The following is a 23933-nucleotide window of genomic DNA, read 5'->3' as shown; positions in this document are numbered from 1 at the left end:
TTTTTAATAGATTGTGCTTAATATGATATACAAATGTCACTTCAGCCATCCCATATAAACAACAATATAGGAAAAAGGTCCTGTGCCTGCTCTGCAAACAGTTACCCTGAGACAGGAAGGAAGGGGGCAGGGCACAGTCATTAAAAGAATGGCACAATCATTAAGAAGAATAGGATACCACAAAAGCCGATTAGACCCTACTAGGCCCAAGATGGCAGAAGAGTTGACTTCCAGGAGACCTAGAGACTCATTACACACTCACTGTAATACATTAGCAGGTTAAATGACACCCACAGGTGCCATGACAGTTCCAAGGCCAACCAAAAAAGGCACAAAAGTGGGTGGTGCCCCAATTCCTGGAAATCCCCACCCCTTCTCCAAGATATTAGAATATTCCTCTCACTTGTTAGCCTATGAAATTACCCAGCCCTTAAAAACTAACCACCTCCACACCTCTGGTGCTCTTGCCTTCTGAGATGGCCCACGCTCTACGGAGTGGGTATCTCCCTAAATAAACCTTTCACTTTACTATATCTTGCTCTTGAATTCTTTCCAGCGAGAAGTCAAGGACCCTCACTTGGCAGCCTGTCCCAGGGACTCACCCGAGACCTGGGATATGACCATCCTCTTGTGCCCCATTTTTCCTACAACAGTTCCAGCCACCAGCCCCTCCCCAAACCTTCTGGCAATCAGATTGGTTTCCTAAAAACTCCCATGTCTAAGAGTGCTGCCCGAATGCCAGATTGCCTGTTAACTCCTGGTTTGACTCTTGTGGAAGTCAAGCGGGGAAGGTGGACGCACCCTCTGACAATATTTCATAAATCCTTAGTTCTTAAGTCATTATGACCATGGAGTGTGGCAGGAAAAAGCCAGTCTGGCAGCAGCTCAGAATTGTCCCTGTCCCTCTGCAGAACACAATTCTCTACCAACAGCTAGACTCCAGTTCTATACACCAGCAAATCTCTCTCTACCCTTGCTCTTCTCAAGCTTTTACAAACCCTATTCTGAATCCCCACCAGCCGCCCCGCCTCCCTCCTCACCCCGCCATGGTTCAACCCCACAGAACCCAATCTATCTGGTTTAAATGAGTTCCACACATAGTCCCTAAGCCTCCACCCTCTTTATTCTTACGGAATTTTTGGCTACTATGCAAATAGATTGAACTTTATTCAAGAGGCAAAATAAGAGGTGGGGGTGTAATTGACAAACTAATTTGTTAATTTATTCAATAAGGTGCCAGCATTGTGGTGCAAGTTACAGGGAATGGGAAAAAGTTAATTTGTGTAAATCATCAGATTGCATCATTTTCCTACTTAAAACTGTCCAATTTTTTTCCCATGTTAGAATAAGAGCCAGACAACAAACACTTGGGGGAAAAAACTCGTTTAAAATTACAATTATTTTTATTTGTCTTTAGTTATGAAATTTATTCTAAAGCGATACAAAAATGCAAAGGTGATGGAATTCTTGACTTATGTGTCGTTTTAAACGTTGTTTGTCCAGTGCGCAGAAACGGAGGGGGCGAACCTCACAATACCAGCTCCAATTGTCATTAAACTCTCCCGTAACCCCACATTAGGAGTATTCCTTTTTGCAACTCTTTATTACAAACATCGCGAGAACAGAGTAGTCCCTTTGGCCCCTCCCCTCAAGCCAATTCAACCCACCCACTTCTCCCCTGACGTCAGCGGCGCGCCGGAGCGCGTGAACACCGTGGGAGGAAGTGCTCTCGGCGGAAGTGATCGCTTCGTGAATCATCGGTGGGATGATCGCCGGCCGGCTCTATCTAAGGCTGCTGCAAGCATCCTCCAAGTCCATGGCTAAGCGCCCACTCGAGGGTGTGCCCCCCTCCAGGGGTCTACACGCGGGGCGCGGGCCCAGAAGGCTCTCCATCGAAGGCAACATTGGTAAGGGCCGGAAAGTAGCTGCCAAGCCTCGGCCTCCGCAGAGCAGGTGCCTGAGAGGTTGGGAAAGGGGGCCTGGAACCCCCTCCCTCTCGAGCAGATGCGGCCGGACTGCTTGTTCTGAGCTGCCAAACCTTTCCCCTCTCAAGGTGCGCTGTGGGCCTTTGCCAGTTGGATTTTTCAGACGTCAGGCCTCAGTACTCTCCCACAGGGACAGGTTTATTGAGGCATAAAAGCCACGCAGTCCGTAGATAGGACAAGAGCTAGCTTGTTTTGGTAGAGAAAAATGGAAGCGACAAGGAGCAGGGTGCAATTTCTTTGTTCTCCTAAGGTAAGGTTGCCAGATTTAGGGGAGAAAAAGAGGATGCCCATTTAAAATAGCAGTTCCGATAACGAATAATATTTTAGTGTGTGTCCTATGCAATATTTGGAACATACACTAAAACAAAAAAACCTAAAATTCAAATTTAAGTGGGTGTCCTTATTTTATCTGGCAACCCTACCCCAAGAGAGTTCCTAAACTCCAGTCATTCAAATACCACTTTCACTATTTTTGCCATGTCTCTTTGCTGTTCCCACTATAATTTCTTAGCATTTTTCTTAGAAGCAGCTCACTTTTTAAACTTAAAAACGTGTGTTAAATTAAAAATAACTGTTATAAGAGAGAATAGAAGTCCAGTACCTTAAATAAAAATAATTTTAAAATAAAAACATTTCAGTGTTATTAAATGTTTCTAATGTTACTAAATTCTTACTTGAGGCTTTTACCTGCTAAAGTGCTGAGCCCTAAAAAGGGATTAGCAAGTGTTAAGTATTGAAGACATTCTAGCAGCAAACTGAGAATTTCTCAGTTTACAAATTAAACATATAGCCCTTTGAACAACTTCCATATTCCAGCACTGTTCCTGGCACTGAGGATGCAGCAGTGAACAGAACAAATAAAAGTCTCTGCTCTCGGAACCCTAGTAGAGAGAGACAGACTATAAACAATATAAAGTAAGCAAAGTAAAGAGTATGTTAGATAATGAGTGTGATTGAGAAAATTCAGGGTTGAGGGATTGAGGGAAGTTGCAGTTTTAAATTGAATGATCAAGACAGGCCTCACTGAGAAAGTGACATTTGAGCAAAAACCTGAAGAAGGTGAAGGAGTGAACCATGTGGATAATGGGGAGAAGAATCTTCCAGGCAAAGGGAAGACCAAGTGCAAAGGCCCTGAGGTGGGAAGCGTGTTCAGGGAACAGGCGGAAAGTCGTTGTGGCTGGAGTGGAGTGTGCAAGGGGGAAGGTGGGGGGAGATGAGGTCAGTTGGTAAGAGGTGGCTAGATTGTATAGACTGTATAGTCCATTATGGATTTTTACTCTGGTTGAGATGGGAAACTGTTGGAAGGTTTGAGCAGTCAAGTGACATGATATGACTTAGATTATAAAAAGATCACTCTGGCTGATATGTTGAAAATAGAAGGTGTCAGGAAGTTGTTGCAATGATGAGTTATGATGTGTTGGACCAGGATGGTAACAGTGGAGGTGGTGAGGAGTGATTAGATTCTACTTTCATTTAAGGTAGGGTACACTGGATTTGGTAACAGGAGGATGTGGAGTATAAGATAAAGAGGGGTCAGTGATAACTCTAATCATTTTGGCCTGAGCAACTTGAAAGACAAGAGTTCCAGTTTTCTTAGATGGAGAAGTGTGGGAAGAACAGCCTGGGGGAAGAGGGTCAAGTTTTTGGTTTTAGGCATGTTAGGTTTTTATATGCTTACTAGATATGTAAGTAGGATTGTTGAATAGTCAGTTGGATATATGAGTCCAGAGTTGAGAGTCTCCCTGGACTGGAGTTATACATGTAGGTGGTATTTAAAGCCAGGAGCCTGTGTGTGTTGATGAAAAGGACCACGTCCTGGGCACGCAAATGTTAGAGAGATTGAAGCAATAGGAAGGAACCAGCAAAAGAGACTGAGAAGGAATGACCACTGAAATAGGAAAGCCAAAAGAATGATATGCTGGAAACCAAGCGAAGGTGTTCAGGGAAGGAATGATTGACTGTGTAATGCTGTTTAAGTAATGGAGCTCTTTGGTGAACTTGAGCAATTTATAGGAGTTGGGGGGGGGGTGAAAGTCTGATTGCATAAGTTCCAGAAGAATGGGAGGTGAGGCATTGGAGACAGTGGGTTAAGACAACTATTTGCAAGTTTTCCTAGAAAGGGGAGACGTGGGGTGGTAGCTGAAATGGGAAGAGGGTTGAAAAGGTGGTTTTTTTCATTTTTTTTTTCTTTTTGTAAGAGGAATTAGATGATATTTATAAGCTGGTAGAGAGGGAAAAGATTGGTGAAACAGGAGAGAGGATAGACTTTCCAGAGTGATTTTAGTAAGCAAGAAGGAATGGAATTTCTTGCCCAAGTGGAGAGAGGTTGGCTTTACCTAGGAGCACAGTTTATCCCTAATAACGGGATGAATGGCAACATAAATGATTACTGACTCTAGCAGGAGTGGCAGGAACTTGGTGAAGGTGTTCTGGTTGTGTCTGTTTTCTCGGTGAAATAAGAAGAAAGATCAGCCAAGAGTGAGTGTGAGGAGAGAGGAAAGACATGAAATAGTCTGGTGAGGGCATCCCTGGTGGCGCAGTGGTTGAGAGTCCGCCTGCTGATGCAGGGGACATGGGTTCATGCCCCGGTCCGGGGGGATCCCACATGCCGCGGAGCGGCTGGGCCTGTGAGCCATGGCCACTGAGCCTGCACGTCCAGAGCCTGTGCTCCGCAACGGGAGAGGCCACAACAGTGAGAGGCCCGTGTACCGCAAAAAAAAAAAAAAAGAACTAGTCTGGTGAGTGAGCAGAAGAAATATAGAATTGCTGGGCGGCATTAAGGACCCATTTGGACTTAGTGGTCTTGAATTTAAAGTGAGACCAGTCACCACAGCTGTGTGTTTTTCTCCAGCCAAATCAGAAACATTGAAAGGAATGAGAAGGGCTGCCTGCCTCATGGTGTTATTTAAAGATGTTCTGTCCCGTACTTTGGGAAACATGCCCCTAAAGGAAGCTCTGTCCTCAGAGCCCAGAGAGGTACAGAGTATTTCACAAAGTAAGTGGTTTGGACAGACCATCAGGTGAGGTTTGAGCTGCCTCTCCCAATTTTCCTGACCTTTTCTTCTTCACCTTTCCAGATTTCTATGCATCCTTCTTGCGTTCTCATGCAGTCCTTTAAGGAACTCACAACTAAGTGGGAGGAGCAGACTTCTAAACATAATTTCTGTGCTGTGTGATGAGTGCTATGTTTGGACATGGAAACTCAGAATCTCTGGGGTAGGAATTCCTACCCTAGAGGAAAGAGTGTTCCAGGCACAGGAAGTAACACTTGCCAATGCAGAGCCTGAAGAAACATGCAGTTTTAATATCAGGCTTGTGCCTGAAGTTTAAAGGGCCTGTGAGAGGATAGCAGAACAAGAGTTTGGAAGGGTAGGATATGCCAGACGTTGAACAGCTAGGAGTTTCTCGTGTAGGCTGTGGGAGGATACTGAAGACTTAAGGCCAGTATGTGCCATGGCCACATTGATTTTTAAAAGGGAATTGGCTAGAATGAATAAATAAAAAGAAAGCTTCATAAAGCAGGCACTTTGTATGTCTCGTTTGCTATAGTACCCATCGTACCTTGCATCCAATTTGTTGAATGTATGAATAGGAATAGAGTTTGGAGTAGACAGACTAGGTTTTGTGGCTATTGTAGTCGTTGGAGGGAGGGAAGATGTAGGCCTGAACAGAGAGAATGGTGGAACAGAGAAGACATGATGGTTTGAGAAAGAGTTTGGAAGTGGGATTGACAGGACTTGGTGGCCACTTGGAGGTGAGGGATAAGGAGGTTTAATTTGGACAGTGACTCTGAAAACTGAGGATGGGAATAAAGGAAGAGGAAGTCTGAGGAGGTAAGAGTGATGCTTGGAGGAGGTGCCTCTGAGACAAACAGAGATAGATGTTCTGAGGTAGATTAGGGTACGTGCCTGCAGTGAAGAGACAGATTGGAGCTGAGATCTCAGCTATGGAAGTTGTTGACTTGTGGGGGTAGTTGTTGCAGCCTTGGAAGTGAATGCAGTTGCCTAAAGAAAGTGTGACTGATGAGAAGTGGACTGAGGGACCTTAATCTGGCTCTTTCTAGTTTTGTCTCCTATTATTCTCCATCACCCCACACACTGTGATGACTCTCCCTGGACAGAATGGGGCACCTCCTCCTCTGTGTGCTCACATAACATTTTGTACCCTCAACTGCTGCAAGCACTTGAGTTCTGTTGAGATTGTCTGCACCTTCAGTACCTTCCCTGGGTTAGCCACGTAGTGTCTTGTTCATCTTTGTGTCACCAGCACCTAACCCACACCTGGCCCATTGTACTCATTCAGTGTTTACCAGATACTTGAATCCTGTGCTGTGATATCCATGTGGAAGTTAGTCATTGGTATCCACAGAGGAAATACGGTAAACTGCTTTTACTATCAGATCAAATAGTTATCTTGTTCTCTAACCACAGGTGGCATCCCCCCAAATGAGAGTATCCATTCAGGAAACCTGAACAGGGGAAGGTGAACCCCTGTCCCAGCTGAAGTTAGATATGTTTATCATAGAGTTAGATATGCTTTTCTTGTAGTCCTGCTGCTCTACATCTTAATCTGATCCTGTGGATGCAGATGGCAGCATGTAAGGAAAATGGATCAGTGAAGTAGCAAGTAAGGGCATCTAGCCTGTGTTATGAGCCATATGCCATGTGTGATTAAGAGTCAAAAGCTTGGAACCTAGAATCCCTTAAAATCTGAAAAATAAAATACCTAGCCTATCTATTAAGTGTGTTCATCACTAAAGTGTTTTATCGCCTTCCAAAGCCAGTTATTTTATGATTACAGACCTAAATTGAAGAAAGGATCGCCGCAGGAAATACTGTCAGTGAGTCAACTCAGACTAGTCTCACTTTGTTTTATTTTGTTTTTCTTTTTGTTTTTTTCATTTTGATTTTCAAAGACCCAACAGAGAAGAAACCTCACTTTTGCCATCTAGAGACTTGTATGTAAAGCAGTGGAGAGCTTCCCTAAATAACATATCCTCCAGCATTCAAAATTAGTGATTTAACATCACTAATGTCATCTTTTACTCTCATTAAGTATAAACATTTGGGCAAGAATTCTAGGGGAAAAAAAGACCTATTTAATCCAAACATTGTATCCAATATACAGTGTTTGGAATAAGTTGGATTCTCTGTTTCTGTGATTCACCTCATTCCATCCATCCATCTCCATTCTTAGCACCTGGCCGGATACTCAGGATGCAAAGGAAATAAGGTTAGTCCCTGTCTTCAGAAAGTGAGCTCCCAGTCTAGAGGGAGAGAGTGGTGAGTCAACAAATAATTACAGTGTGATGCCTCTGTAGACCAGAGCAGGCAGTAATTAACTCTGCCCAAGGATAAAGTGGAGCTGGAGAGAGTTCAAGGAGACCTCACTGAGAAGGTGACAGTGAAAGGATGAATCAGCTGGTGGGCAGAGGTGGTGAGGGCATTCCAGATCAGCAAGGGTCTCATGCTAAACGCAGAAGTTTGAGTTGTACTCTGGAAGCTGTGAGGAACTTTTTTTTTAACAACAAGTTTTTTTTTCTCATGAAAAGAAGATAAAAGTAATCAGGGCTGAAATATATCAAGTTTCTTTTAAGTCAGCTGAGTGATTTTTTTTTCCCAGAATGCTTTTAGGCTCAGAGCCTGTTTGATCCTGGGTGCTTAGCCTTGATGTAAGTTCCTTGAGGGCAGCACCTCAGCTCACTTCATCATTTTAGTTATAGTACCCACCATTAGTGGCTACTCTGTAAACATCTGTTGGTTGAATGAATGAATGCAGCATCAAATGTAGTTCCTGAAATAAAGGCTTTAAATTTTCTTTGGAAGAATTTTTTTGTTTAAAGATAGGCAGCTTTATATTTACTGCTTTTGTTTGCTTTTTGGTACAGGGTTTTACATCTTGTTCAGAAGAAAATGCCTGAAGATGATGGTATATTTAAAGAGGCTGCCATGAACTACAACTATATTAAATTTAAAATAATACATCATTTTGAGTGTTACATCAGATACTATTATCTTACTACTAGCTTTTAGTATAATGTAGCTATAACAGACATTGTAGTTTATAGAAAAATTTGTAGGAGAAAAGAACTATTATTTAGGAAGAGATGAATGTTAACAACAGAACTCTTTGATCCAGCTTGTGGAATGACGATCCTGGTGCTAATAAAAATCAACATGTTGATATAATGTACTCTAACAAAGTACCTCCCACCCTTTCTCAAGTCATGGCACACATAATAAAGTACAGTGATAGCCAAGGCCCTAAAGGAAGATTTAATTCTGCTTATGACATCTGATACCTCCCAAATTTCATGATATTAAAAAGTATATTGAAAGAGAACAGTTAAGCTGGGATCTAACTTAATTGTGATAAGTCTGAGATAATGATATCAAAAGAGGCTAGTGCTCAGCATAGAGACAGAGGGAGGCATTTGTCATTTGGCCCTGCCTGAAGAAGAGAGACTTTGGTGCATACAGATGTTCTGCTCATTAGGAGGAGGCCAGCGTAGCAGTGGAAAAGCAGAGAACGCCTTTCTTATGAGACCCCTGGGAATACTTTAAAAAATTTGTCTTAAAAAAAATACAAAACTTCTTTTTTATATACATTTTATTTTTTTACTTTTTAATTATTTTAACATCTTTATTGGAGTATAATTGCTTTACAATGGTGTGTTAGTTTCTGCTTTATAACGAAGTGAATCAGTTATACATATACATATGTTCCCATATCTCTTCCCTCTTGCGTCTCCCTCCCTCCCACCCTCCCGATCCCACCCCTCTAGGTGGTCACAAAGCACTGAGCTGATTTCCCTGTGCTATGCGGCTGCTTCCCCCTAGCTATCTGTTTTACGTTTGGTAGTGTATATATGTCCATGCCACTCTCTCAGTTTGTCACAGCTTACCCTTCCCCCTCTCCATATCCTCAAGTCCATGCTCTAGTAGGTCTGTGTCTTTATTCCCGTCTTACCCCTAGGTTCTTCATGACCTTTTTTTTTTTTCTTAGATTCCATATATATGTGTTAGCATATGGTATTTGTCTTTCTCTTTCTGACTTACTTCACTCTGTATGACAGACTCTTGGTCCATCCACCTCACTACAAATAACTCAATTTCATTTCTTTTTATGGCTGAGTAATATTCCATTGTATATATGTGCCACATCTTCTTTATCCATTCATCCGATGATGGACACTTAGGTTGTTTCCATCTCTGGGCTACTGTAAATAGAGCTGCAATGAACATTTTGGTACATGACTCTTTTTGAATTATGGTTTTCTCAGGGTATATGCCCAGTAGTGGGATTGCTGGGTCGTATGGTAGTTCTATTTGTAGTTTTTTAAGGAACCTCCATACTGTTCTCCATAGTGGCTGTACCAATTCACATTCCCACCAGCAGTGCAAGAGGGTTCCCTTTTCTCCACACCCTCTCCAGCATTTATTGTTTCTAGATTTTTTGATGATGGCCATTCTGACTGGTGTGAGATGATATCTCATTGTAGTTTTGATTTGCATTTCTCTAATGATTAATGATGTTGAGCATTCTTTCAAGTGTTTGTTGGCAGTCTGTATATCTTCTTTGGAGAAATGTCTATTTAGGTCTTCTGCCCATTTTTGGATTGGGTTGTTTGGTTTTTTGTTATTGAGCTGCATGAGCTGCTTATAAATTTTGGAGGTTAATTCTTTGTCAGTTGCTTCATTTGCAACTATTTTCTCCCATTCTGAGGGTTGTCTTTTGGTCTTGTTTATAGTTTCCTTTGCTGTGCAAAAGCTTTGAAGTTTCATTAGGTCCCATTTGTTTATTTTTGTTTTTATTTCCATTTCTCTAGGAGGTGGGCCAAAAAGAATCTTGCTGTGATTTATGTCACAGAGTGTTCTGCCTATGTTTTCCTCTAAGAGTTTGATAGTTTCTGGCCTTACATTTAGGTCTTTAATCCATTTTGAGCTTATTTTTGTGTATGGTGTTAGGGAGTGATCTAGTCTCATACTTTTACATGTATCTGTCCAGTTTTCCCAGCACCACTTATTGAAGAGGCTGTCTTTTCTCCACTGTATATTCTTGCCTCCTTTATCAAAGATAAGGTGACCATATGTGCATGGGTTTATCTCTGGGCTTTCTATCCTGTTCCATTGATCTATATTTCTGTTTTACAAAACTTCTTAAAAGGAAGAAAAAAACTATTACAGTCAGGTATCATAGCTTTAAAAAAGTTATGTCTAGTTTTAATATAAATACATACTTTTGAATTATTTTTTAAAATAATTATTCCATATCTGTGGGTGGTGCCTGGCGCAGCTGAGTTCCCTTGGAATGCAGTTTTAAGAAATGCCGCCCTATGGAAAATTACCCAGGCTCTCCGAGCCCTACAGCATCATGGATGGCAAAGCTCCTAGGACCTTCCACCACGATTTACTGTCGTTCTTTGCTGAAACTCTGGCTTCTCATTGCTAAACTGGATTTCCAAAAGCTTTGAAATGGGGGATGGTGTGCAAGGTGGGGGTGTTGCCCTGGTGTGACTGTTTCTAATTGGAACTGTATATTTCCCATTACATCTCATTTATTGGCATTCCGGGTTTTGTGTGTTTAAATGGCATAAGTCGGTTTCTCAGAGTACTGACTGCCCTTCTGATCTCAGAGGTGAAGTTGGTACGCCCTAACCCTCAGCGTCCTTCCTTTCCATCTGCAATCGTTCCTTGGGTAGTTGTTTTTAACTTTTAAAAAATTTAAGTAATTCTAACAACCGTTCAACCCCACCCATCTCACAAATCAGTTACCTTCATCTTTTCATATTAATTAAAATAATTTTTCAGCCCATAGCCAGAGACCATGTTTTAGGCTTAATCACCAACCTGCAATCTAAATATTGACTATCTGTGCCAAATATTTTAAAGTAGGGACTATTCAGGACAGGTAGGTATCTGATAATAAACAAATTCAACCAATTTGTATTTCCTGCAACTCTGTTGGGCACTCCATGACAAGCCCAAAGGGTTTTATTTAGTAGTCTGGGATGTGGTTTTGGAACCCATATTTTTAAAAAACAACCTCTGTTGATTGTGATCAGATTGTTCTAGATAGCAATCTCCAGTATAAGTCTGCCTCACGATCACTTGGGGCATGCTTTAAAAATGTGGATTCCTGTGATCCAACCTCAGAGATTCAGATCCTGTTAGGAAACCAAAATTGAGGCTCATAAAACAATCAAAACAATTAAATGCTAAATGTATCAGAGGCAGTTAATAAATATTGCTTATTTGATTCAGCTGCCCAATGTGGTAGGAATTTGGTGTGAGCTGGAGATGTCCTGAACTTTGCGGAAGAGGTGGGCCTTATGCTTAGTGGGGGAAGGGATTTAGACACAGGCTGAGCAGAGCAGGGGAAGGCATTTGTTCACTGAAGTGTGGGAGGAGCAGAGGCTGAGCACATGTGCAAAGGCACACAGGAGTTGGGTGGAGGTGGGACTGAGAGATGAGTGTGACTGTACAAGATGTACAGATTTATGTGTTTGTTCTTTACCCTGTGTGTTCAGAGAGGAGTTGGAGTGGTGTGTAATAAATGTCAGATATTGGATGTGTGGGCTCTTCTGCTGAGATGTCTCTTTGCTCCTGATCAGTAACTATGAGTGGCTGATAGAATTGACTGGAAGGGTGCCTCCCCCTTCCTTCTCTTCCTTCCATTTGGGTTCCTCCTAAGGGTAGAACTCACTTGAGAAAGGTCACCTCTCATAGGGGAGATTGAGCTCCAAGCACATTGTTATGGTTCATGTTTTGATTTTCAACAAATGTGGGTTTCGTAGGGAAGTGGAATTAATAATGTATTACTTGTTTTATTCATTCAGCTAGGTCATTAGTCTGGGCTTTGGTTCCTGCCCTGAAGGAACCCCATCTTCTACTTAGAGAAACAGAATTACAATGGCAGTGATGGAGTCTTACCCAGATTGCCAGGCCAAGCACAAAGGAGCTAATCCAACTTAGAGGCATCAGGGTCCTGAAAGCCTTCACACAGGAGGTGTATCTGAGCAGAATCTGAAGATTGAGTAGGAGTTGGCCAGGTGAGGAGAAAGCATATGCAAAGTCACATTTGCAGCAGACAGCATGGCATGATTAGAGTTGCAAAGAGTTTGGTCCGTTGGGAGCTCAGGATGCCTGAAGGGAAGTGAGGCAGAGAGGTCTATGCAGGGGCCAGATTTTGATGTGTTTTATAGGCCATGCTAAAGGGTTTGAATTTTGTTGTGAAGGCAATAGGGAGCTGCCAGAGGATTTTAAGCAGTGTTACTTTGTGTTCAGTGTGGCTGCAGTATGAATGATGGATTGAAGAGGGCAAGGCCAGAGTTGGAGAGGCAAGAAATGAAAGCCTGGTCTTGAGCAGGAGGTGGGAATAGAGAGAAAAGGACAGATGTGGAAATTTTAGAAGGCAGGTTCAAAAGCAGTTTGTGGCCACTTGAGGTTTGGCAGAGAAGGAAGAAGTCCTGACTGAGTGGATAGTGCTGTCTTACCCTGCGGTTGGGATATGGGAGAAAGCTCAGTTTGGTGGGGAAGATGATGAGTTCATTTATGGAATATATTGACTTTGAGTTGTTTCTAGGACATCCAAGTGGAAATGTCTGGAGGGCTCTTAGATAGTGAGTCTGGAATTCAGGAAGGTATGGGCTAGATGTTGGTGTAAATGGGAAAAGAGAACTTGAATGTTGTGGTACTAGGTTAATTTCATCTCCAAAATATTTCTCAAAGCAATCACTGCTTTCTACCTCTTCTGCTCTCTCCTTGGTTGAAGCTACTGTTATCTTCTAACTGGTCTGCCTAATTCTGCATCAGTGCAACAGCAGGTGGAGTGGTCTTTTAAAAATGAGCTGGTCTTTTAAAAATGACATGGTCATTTCCCTGCTTAAAACCCATCATCACTGATATCCCATTGCCCTTAGAATAGAATTCAAACTTTTTACCATGGTACAGGGCCCCCCATGTGACCTGGCCCTGGCCTGCCTACCAGCCTCTCCACACTCATTTTGAGCCATTCTTCTCCCTCGTTTGACCACACTGTCACTTCAGGGCCACAGATACCTCTTCTGTCTTCTTGTACGCCGTTTTTCTCTTTTCCCAACCTTTCCCCCACTCTTGGCCTGACCAGTCCTTGTCTTTCAGGTCTCACCTCAGGTAACATTTTTCAGAGGAACCTTCCTTGATCTCCTGAGCTACATTAGAGCCATCCTGCATTTTTCTTTCCTAGCACTTAATACAATTTGTTATTAGTTACTCATGTGTTTATTTGGTATCCGTCTCTCGTACAAGCTCTGTGAGGGCAAAATCCATCCTGTGTTTTGTTTACCATTGTACCTCCAGTGCCGGACAGTCTGAGCACATAATAGCACTCCCTGAATATTGGTTAGATTTGTTGAATGAATGAGGGTCATTGTCTTCATTTTCTATCTTGAAAAACTTGTAATTTTTATACTGTCACCGAATAAATAGGACTGTGCGATTCAAGCTTTACAACACATGTAGCTGATTTCATCTACTTTTGAGAGTCTATTCCATTTTTAACTGTTATTAAATTCTCTTTTCCTCTGAGAGGTTGGGACATTAAAATTACAAATCAAATCTTAAGGGTATTTTTCCTCCCTGTTGCCTGCATTCATTATGGTGACTGGTTAGTCTGACAGTGATGTGGCTGCTGAGTTTTGAAATTGGAAAAACTGGTACTTGTTCCCTTGAGTTGGGCATTTGTGACAGAGTTTAATAGCAGCCTTCTCCTGCAACCCTGATTTGAGATGCATCCCAATACATGCTGTTTGCATTGCAGCTGTGGGAAAATCCACCTTTGTGAAGTTACTCACGAAAACTCACCCAGAGTGGCACGTAGCTACAGAACCTGTAGCAACATGGCAGAATGTCCAGGCTGCTGGCACCCAAAACGTAAGTTTTCAGTTGTGGTGGGTAGTTGGCAGGCATAGGTGAATAAACTAATTGTAATAATCTAATTTGCTCTGAGTAGGTGAAGTAGTCCAGTTGGAATCTCCTTTTTAAAATATCAGCACCTTCATTGCCTAAAGCGACCATGTACACCAGAGAGGATATGACTTGTTTGAATATGTTTAGTTTTGATTTTCGTGGTTTTTACATGTCTATATAAGTGACTGTCTCTGTTCTTTGTGGTTTCCCAAAGCATGTCCAGCCATCCTGGCTTTGAAGATTAATTTTGTCATTCCTACCTTTAAGTATATTACTGAAACTGACCATAAGGATTAGTAGTTAATTATAATGATTTTAACTTAATTGATGAAGTCTTAGAAATTGAAAGGGACCTTAGAGAGCATCTTGTCACATTTTGAGTCAATGCAGAAATAATAGCTAACGTTTATATAAAGTGCATACTATGTACAATGCTATCCCAAGCACTGTACATTCCATGTATGCCTCGTGGCTTAAGCCCTAGTGTCAGGTATGTTGCTTTGGGAGAGCACCAAACCACCAGCCACATCAGTGTGAGTAGGGAAGAACCAATTTGAACGTGGACACTAGAGGTAGCTGAGGGAGTAGCAGCACCATGCCTCAGTCTCCACAGACTCCTGCAGTCCTGGGAACATTCACTGAGTGCATCATTCTTGTTTTTACAACCTATTGTTAGAAAGTTCTTGTATGAGCCACTTTGCATACCTGTGACTCTGACTCATTGGTTCAAATTCTGCCTGTGAAGTCTTGTAACTTTTCCATATGGCAACCCTTCGTACATTTCTAAGGCAATGATTTGCCTGCTTTTTCTCCCCCTGAAGTCTTCTCTCTTTGAAACCAAATACCGTTTTCCTCCAGACTATTTCTCATGCTGAAGTAACTTTGTCTAGGAGATGTGCTCCAGTTTGTTAGTTTTCCACCTAGATTTTAGTAAGAGTGGTACTCAGAGCTGAACAGGACATTCTGGATGTAGTCTAAATGGTATAGAATATCATAGAACTTGTTCTGGGTGCCATTTATGTGTTATTCCAACTTAGGATTGTGTTACCTTTTTTGGCAGACAAATAAAATACTTATTGAGGATATTTGTTTTTTAAACTGTCTCCATATGTCTATATGTATATGTGTGCATGCGTGTGTGTATTTGTGAATTAACTTTTCCATTTAGAAAATAAATTATCTTTTTCTGAGTATGCCACAGGTCACCTGTTTTGGGGATTTAAAAAATATATCCACAAATGGTTTGATACTCTTTCCTTCAAGAAGTGGACCTTAATTCTCCCCTTGAGTGTGACCTGGACTTAGTGACTTGCTTCTAATGAATACAGTGTAGCAGGTTTAACAGTGTGTGACTTTTTATGGTAGGTCATAAAAGACATCGTATCTTCCATTTTGTTCTGTTTTGATCATTTGGCTCTGGTGTTGCCAGCTGCCATATAATGCAGCATACCTGTCTGTGAAGAGGCCCATGCAGCAAGGAGCTGAGTCCTCCTGCCAGCAGCCTTGTGAGTGAGTCTTGCAAGCAGATCCTTCAGTCCCCAGTCAGGTCATCAGATGACTGTAGCCTCAGCCAATGTCGTGACTGAAATCTCATGGAAAACCTTGAGGCAGAACCACCCAGCTAAGCTGTGTCCCAAATTCCTTTCCAACAGAAATGGATTTAATGAATGTTTTTTGTTTAAACCACTAAATTTTGTCAAAACTTAGATAACTATTACTCCCATAATCCCATTATCCAGTGGTAAAACAGTTAACATTTTTGTCCTTTTAGATTTCTATCTACAAAGGAGAAAATGTATATATTTACATACACTTATATAAATGTATAGAACATATATACATTTCCTCTTTTAAAACAAAAATTGTGATTGTCACTTGCGTGTCACTTGATATCCAAGGTCTTCTTCCTTTTACCTTTACAAGGTAATGTCACTTTAATGGTTGCTGTATACTGCATAATATGGTGTACTATCATTTAGTTATTCAGTCTTTTATTTTGAATACTTAGTTTTCTAATTTCTCCCTATTATAAACAATGTCACAATGATGAATATTTTTGTCGCTATATCTTTTTTCTTTTTAATAGCTAATTTTGAGGGTAATCTAGAACTGGAATTTGATGTCGAAAAACAACATGTTTTATTGAGACTTTTGTTATATTTTATAAAATTTTCCTTCAGAAAAGTTGTACTATTTTTCTCATATTTTCAGCAACACTGGGTGTTATTTTTTTTTCATCCTTTCTGATTTGAGAGGCAAGAAAATGAATGGTGTGTTATTTTATTTTACATTTCTTTGATTACCAGTGAATTGAACTTTTTAATGTTTATTTGCCATTTATTAGTATTCTTTAGTGAAATGCCTATTCAAACCTCTTGCTTTTTTTTTTCCTCTATTGAGATCTGCAGGTTTTTGTAATGGCTTCATAAAAACTCGTATGTTAAATATCATAGACATCAATTACAGGAAAAAATCTATAAAAAATACAAACACGGGCTTCCCTGGTGGCGCAGTGGTTGAGAGTCTGCCTGGCGATGCAGGGGACGCGGGTTCTTGCCCCAGTCCGGGAGGATCCCACGTGCCGTGGAGCAGTTGGGCCCGTGAGCCATGGCTGCTGAGCCTGCGCATCTGGAGCCTGTGCTCTGCAACGGGAGAGGCCACAACAGTGAGAGGCCCGCGTACCGAAAAAAAAAAAAACACATGGGGGCTAAACAATACACTACTTAATAACCAAGAGATCACTGAAGAAATCAAAGAGGAAATTAAAAAATACGTAGAAACAGAAAACAACGAAAACACAACGACCCAAAACCTATGGGATGCAGCAAAAGCAGTTCTAAGAGGGAAGTTTATAGCAATACAATCCTACCCTAAGAAACAAGAAACATCTCAAATAAACAGCCTAACCTTACACCTAAAGCAATTAGAGAAAGAAGAACAAAAAAACCCCAAAGTTAGCAGAAGGAAAGGAATCATAAAGATCAGATGAGAAATAAATGAAAAAGAAATGAAGGAAACGATAGCAAAGATCAATCAAACTAAAAGCTGGTTCTTTGAGAAGATAAACAAAATTGATAAACCATTAGCCAGACTCATCAAGAAAAAAAGGGAGAAGACTCAAATCAATAGAATTAGAAATGAAAAAGGAAAAGTAACAACTGACACTGCAGAAATACAAAAGGATCATGAGAGATTACTACAAGCAACTCTATGCCAATAAAATGGACAACCTGGAAGAAATGGACAAATTCTTAGAAATGCACAACCTGCTGAGGCTGAACCAGGAAGAAATAGAAAATATGAACAGACCAATCACAAGCACTGAAATTAAAACTGATTAAAAATCTTCCAACAAACAAAAACCCAGGACCAGATGGCTTCACAGGCGAATTATATCAAACATTTAGAGAAGAGCTAACACCTATCCTTCTCAAACTCTTCCAAAATATAGCAGAGGGAGGAACACTCCCAAACTCATTCTACAAGGCCACCATCACCCTGATACCAAAACCAGACAAGGATGTCACAAAGAAAGAAAACTACAGGTCAATATCACTAATGAACATAGATGCAAAAATCCTCAACAAAATACTAGCAAACAGAATCCAACAGCACATTAAAAAGATCATACACTGTGATCAAGTGGGGTTTATCCCGGGAATGCAAGGATTCTTCAATATATGCAAATCAATCTACGTGATACACCATATTAACAAATTGAAGGAGAAAAACCATATGATCATCTCAATAGATGCAGAGAAAGCTTTTGACAAAATTCAACACCCATACATGATAAAAACCCTGCAGAAAGTAGGCATAGAGGGAACTTTCCTCAACATAATAAAGGCCATATATGACAAACCCACAGCCAACCTCATCCTCAGTGGTGAAAAACTGAAACCATTTCCACTAAGATCAGGAACAAGACAAGGTTGCCCACTCTCACCACTCTTATTCAACATAGTTTTGGAAGTATTAGCCACAGCAATCAGGGAAGAAAAAGAAATAAAAGGAATCCAAATGGGAAAAGAAGAAGTAAAGCTGTCATTGTTTGCAGGAGACATGATACTATACATAGAGAATCCTAAAGATGCTACCAGAAAACTACTAGAGCTAATCAATGAATTTGGTAAAGTAGCAGGATACAAAATTAATGCACAGAAATCTCTTGCGTTCCTATACACCAATGATGAAAAATCTGAAAGTGAAAGAAAGCACTTCCACTTACCATTGCAACAAAAAGAATAAAATATCTAGGAATAAACTTACCTAAGGAGACAAAAGACCTATATGCAGAAGATTATAAGACACTGATGAAAGAAATTAAAGATGATACAAATAGATGGAGAGATATACCGTGTTCTTGGATTGGAAGAATCAACATTGTGAAAATGACTCTACTACCCAAAGCAATCTACAGATTCAGTGCATTCCCTATCAAACTACCAATGGCATTTTTCACAGAACTAGAACAAAAAATTTCACAATTTGTATGGAAACACAAAAGACCCCGAATAGCCAAAGCAATCTTGAGAAATAAAAGCGGGCCTGGAGGAATCAGGCTCCCTGACTTCAGACTATACTACAGAGCTACAGTAATCAAGACAGTATGGTACTGGCACAAAAACAAATATAGATCAATGGAACAGGATAGAAAGCCCAGAGATTAACCCATGCACATATGGTCACCTTATTTTTGATAAAGGAGGCAAGAATATACAATGGAGAAAAGACAGCCTCTTCAGTAAGTGGTGCTGGGAAAATTGGACAGGTACATGTAAATGTATGAAATTAGAACACTCCCTAACACTATACATAAAAATAAACTCCAAATGTATTAAAGACCTAAATGTAAGGCCAGAAACTATCAAACTCTTAGAGGAAAACATAGGCAGAACACTCTGTGACATAAATCACAGCAAGATCCTTTTTGACCCACCTCCTAGAGAAATAGAAATAAAAACAAAAATAAACAAATGGGACCTAATGAAACTTAAAAGCTTTTGCACAGCAAAGGAAACCATAAACAAGACCAAAAGACAACCCTCAGAATGGGAGAAAATATTTGCAAATGAAGCAACTGACAAAGGATTAATCTCCAAAATTTACAAGCAGCTCGTGCAGCTCAATATCAAAATAAAAAACAACCCAGTCCAAAAATGGGCAGAAGACCTAAATAGACATTTCTCCAAAGAAGATATACAGATTGCCAACAAACACATGAAAGAATGCTCAACATCATTAATCATTAGAGAAAGGCAAATCAAGACTACAATGAGATATCATCTCACCTGGTCAGAATGGGTATCATCAAAAAATCTACAAACAATAAATGCTGGAGAGGGTGTAGAGAAAGGGGAACCCTCTTGCACTGTTGGTGGGAATGTAAATTGATACAGCCACTATGGAGAACAGTCTGGAGGTTCCTTAAAAAACTACAAATAGAACTACCATACGACCCAGCAATCCCACTACTGGGCATATACCCTGAGAAAACCATAATTCAAAAAGAGTCATGTACCACAATGTTCATTGCAGCTTTATTTACAATAGCCAGGACATGGAAGCAACCTAAGTGTCCATCAACAGATGAATGGATAAAGAAGATGTGGCACATATATACATATACAGTTTTTACTCAGCCATAAAAAGAAATGAAATTGAGTTATTTGTAGTGAGGTGGATGGACCTAGAGTCTGTCATACAGAGTGAAGTAAGTCAGAAACAGAAAAACAAATACCGTATGCTAACACATATATATGGAATCTAAAAAAAAAAAAAGGTCATGAAGAACCTAGGAGCAAGACGGGAATAAAGACGCAGACCTACTAGAGAATGGACTTGAGGATATGGGGAGGGGGAAGAGTAAGCTGTGACAAAGTGAGAGAGTGTCATGGACATATATACACTACCAAATGTAAAATAGCTAGCTAGTGGGAAGCAGCCGCATAACACAGGGAGATCAGCTCTGTGCTTTGTGACCACCTAGAGGGGTGGGATAGGGAGAGTGGGAGGGAGGGAGGGAGACTCAAGAGGGAAGAGTTATGGGGATATATGTATATGTATAACTTCGTTATAAAGCAGAAACACACCATTGTAAAGCAATTATCCTCCAATAAAGATGTTAAAAAATATATCTTAACTCTGTCATATATTGTCGATACTCTCACCAGTTTGTCATCTTTTCTTTCCTTTTCTGTATGATGTATTTTGCAATATAATGCTTTTAAGTTTTTATGTGGTCAAGTCTATTGTTTTCTTCTTAGTTACTGCCTTTGACGTGAAAGTTTAAAAAGACCTCTTACAAGCCAAGATTATAAAAACAGGCACTTGTTTTTTTTTCTCTTGCTTTTAAGGTTTTATTCTTTGTGTGACTTTAAAAGTTACAGGAGTCTGATTTTCCCCATGTTTTTATCTGAATCCCCAGTAATAGTCTTGTTTAGTTTATTCCTGAGTGATTATATATTTTGTTGTTATTGTGACTGGGATCTGTTTTCCCTTCATCTGTTTCAAACTGGTTATTGCTATTTGAAAGAAAAGCAGTTGATTGTTGTATGTCTTGTGTGACTTAATTCTCACATTAATTTTTTTTTTGCTTTATTTGCTTGAGATTTTAGAAAATAATAGTCTTCTCTAAATTCTAATCAGTTGTAAGAGTTTTCCAATATCCAAACCTCATTTCTGTTTTCTTTTGTTGGATAGAAGTTCCAGAACAATATTGAATAATAGCAGTGATGGTAGTCACTTTTATGTTTTCTGTGTTTAGCGAAAGTACCTCTAATGTATCATTGTTAAGATCTGTGCTTGTCATTCATTTCAATAGACCATGTGGAGGAGGTACTTCTATTACTAGGATATTAACTTTTTATCAGTAACAGATGTTGAGTTTTCATCAAAAGCCTTTTTTAGCATCTAGTGAGTTAACCGTGGGATTTTTCTTTCTTCCTTTTAGTTTTAGTCATAGATTGGGTAATGATGTCATCCTCACATTCCTAGAATAAACCCTTTTGGTCATGGTGTACTGTTGCATTAATTTGCTAATATGTTTGGAATTTTGTGTGTATTAATAAATTTAATTGGTATTATATTTATGTGTACAGTTTTTGACAGGTTTTACCATCAGGGTTATGAAAGTGAATTGGAAGCTTTGTATTATTTTTAGCATAGAAATTATCTATTCCTTGAAGGTATGACAGAAATCAGTTTTAAAATTACATGGATTCAGTGCTGTTTGGGGGGAATAGTTATTAGACAACTGTTTCTTCCTCAGTTATTATTCAGGGTTTTTAATCAGTTTTGATAATTTTGTTTTCTAGAAAATTGCCCTTTTATTGAGATTTTCAAATTTAATAATGTAAAATTATTACATGTATTCTTTTATACTTTAAATTCTTCTGTATCAAGAGTTTTTGTATCTTTTGTCTGATGTTGCTTATCTGTGTGAATATTTTGGGAGGAATAGGTTTGATAGATGATTGTCTATTTATTTGTCCTTTTTTAAAAGACCCAATTAGGGCTTCCCTGGTGGCGCAGTGGTTGAGGGTCCGCCTGCCGATGCAGGGGACGTGGGTTCGTGCCCCGGAGCGGCTGGGCCCATGAGCCGTGGCCGCTGAGCCTGCGCGTCTGGAGCCTGTGCTCCACAACGGGAGGGGCCACAACAGTGAGAGGCCCGCGTACCACAAAAAAAAAAAAAAAAAAAAGACCCAATTAATGGATTTTAATTTTTAATTCTATTGGGGCTTGCATTCTAATTCATTAATTTTTGCTTTTAAATTTATTTATTTCTCAGAATTTCTTTGCATTTTTAAAGCTCTTTAGTGTGAATGATTAATTTGTGTATTTTTCCCTTTTTTCTGCCTTAATAATAAAAACATTTGCAACAGGAAATTTTTTTCATGGGATAAGCTTTGGCCCTGTCTTCTAGATTTTGACATATGAGAATTTAACTGAAATTTCTGAAGAGTTTGTAATTGTAGTTTTAATTTATTTTTTGCCTAAGATTTATTTTTAGTGTTTTGCATATTCTGAGTAGATTTTGTATGTTTATTATTTTGTTAATTCTGAGTTTATTTTGTTATGATCAATGTGGCTTATCCAGTTTCTCACTGAGGAAACTTACTGAGATTTTCTTCATTGACTATCTATGATCAATTTTGATAAGTGTGCCATGGACTTTTAAGAAGAATATGTATTATCTGTAAGGTATATGTAGTTTGATGTGACATATTTTATAAATTCCAAGATGTCATTGATTATAAGACATTATCAATTTAGTGACACTTCTAAGGAATAATTAAAATGTCTATTACGTTTAGTAAGCATTATAAGATGTATCCCAGTTTCAGATATGTGGGAAAAAATAATGATTAAGAGTCTTATCCTCCAAATTCTTATTCTGAGAGTCTACTGTTTTTATTAAATTCTGAGAGAAGTGTACTAAAGTTTTGTTCTTTTATTGTGTTTTGTCTATTTCTCCTTGTAGTTTTAATTGACTTTATATTTTTGTATTTCAGTGCTTTATTATTCCATGTAAAAAGGTTCATGACTTTTTTGTGGCGTCTTTATTGCTTTACTAGTCTTGTAGAATTTAATGCTTTTTAAAAAAATTAATTAAATTAATTTATTTGGCATGTGGGCTCTTATTGGTGGCATGCGGTATCTAGTTCCATGACCAGGGATCGAACCCGGGCCCCCTGCATTGGGAACGTGGCGTCTTAACCACTGGACCACCAGGGAAGTCCCAGTGCTTTTTTTTTCTTAATACAGCTTTGCCACATCTGCATTCGTTTTATTTGCATCTACCTGGTGGATTTTGCTGCCCCTCTACTTTCAGCTAATGTATGTCATCTTGTTTTAGGCGTTTCACTTATGAACAGGATTTTTAGCTTTTACCCAATCTTAGGGTTTGCCTTTCCTGGGAATTTTTCTCTTTTATCATGATTATGTTTAATTTATTCCTGCCACCTTATTTTGTGCTTTCATCTCCTTTTTTTCCTTTTTGCTGTATTTGAATATTTCTTTCATTTATCTCCCCTTCATTCATATGGAAATTTTACTATTTTTACTCTACTAGTGGAAACGTTTAAATTAAAAATATACATGTTTAAGACACACAGATATAGAAAACAAACTTGTGGTTACCAAAGGAGAGAGGGAAGGGGGAGGAACAAATTAGGGATGTAGGATTAACAGGTATAAACTACCATGTATAAAATAGATGAGGCAACAAGGGTATACTGTACAGCACAGAGAATTATAGCCATTATCTTGTAATAAACTATAATGGAGTATAAATTGCAAAAATACAGAATCATTATGCTGTACACCTGAAACTAATATAACATTGTAAAACAACTATACTTCAATAAAATATATATATATATAAATGTTTAAACCTATTTATCAATGTTAATGGGGTCTCTATGAAAGAAAAAAATAAATTTTACTACTTTTTTTTTATTACTTTCTTCTCCAGACTCCATCCCCCAGGTATAGAAATCTATAGCTTTATAGATCCAGAATGTTTTTACGTAGTGACATTTTTCTCTCTCTCTCTCTCTCTTTTTTTTTTTTTCTGGTCATGCCACAAGGCTTGTGGGATCTTAGTTTCCTGACCAGGGATTGAACCTGGATACCAGCAGTGAAAGTACCAAGTCCTACCAAGTCCACTGGACCACCAGGAAATTCCCTGAAATTTCTCTTTTAACTATAGAAATTGGCAGTAAACTTCTTCACCACATTCATAATAATTACTTTATACTTAACTGTTCTACTGGTCATTCACTGACCACTGTCTTCTTATTACTTCTTCCCATTTCTTAATTCTTTATTTTGATTCATTTTCCAATTGGTTGAAATATATTTTAGAGCATTTTTTTTTCAGAATGTGGTTGGTATAATTTCTGAGTGATTTCTTGTCTTAAAATGTCTTTAGTTTCTGTTGTAGGGAAGTGTTATATGGCTCTGATCTTTTTTTTTTAATAAGTAATTAATGTTTTCC

At 39.4% G+C, this 23933-nt stretch overlaps 1 protein-coding gene across 7 annotated transcripts in view; it reads left to right on the top strand.

Moving 5' to 3' along the window:
* Positions 1–1701: 1701 nt before the first annotated feature.
* DGUOK (deoxyguanosine kinase) overlaps positions 1702–23933 on the top strand; it is a 36102-nt gene continuing 13870 nt past the window's right edge. For 5 of the 7 annotated variants that reach the window (XR_009566158.2, XM_030877602.2, XM_030877600.2 and 2 more), the window contains exons 1-2: positions 1702–1907; positions 13785–13897. Coding sequence is in view for 4 of the 7 variants with exons in the window: in XM_030877602.2 (XP_030733462.1) it covers positions 1766–1907; positions 13785–13897 (255 nt within the window). In the remaining 3 variants the exon portion in view is untranslated. Of the gene's footprint in view, positions 1908–13783; positions 13898–23933 lie in introns of those variants that run through there. The other 2 variants (XM_060309305.1, XM_060309306.1) reach the window with 2 other exon arrangements.

The sequence above is a fragment of the Globicephala melas genome, chromosome 12 (genome assembly GCF_963455315.2).
Source record: "Globicephala melas chromosome 12, mGloMel1.2, whole genome shotgun sequence".
NCBI classification, from domain to species: domain Eukaryota; kingdom Metazoa; phylum Chordata; class Mammalia; order Artiodactyla; family Delphinidae; genus Globicephala; species Globicephala melas.
Note: the sequence above shows the minus strand (reverse complement) of the source record. Positions and strands in the feature narration are given on the sequence as shown.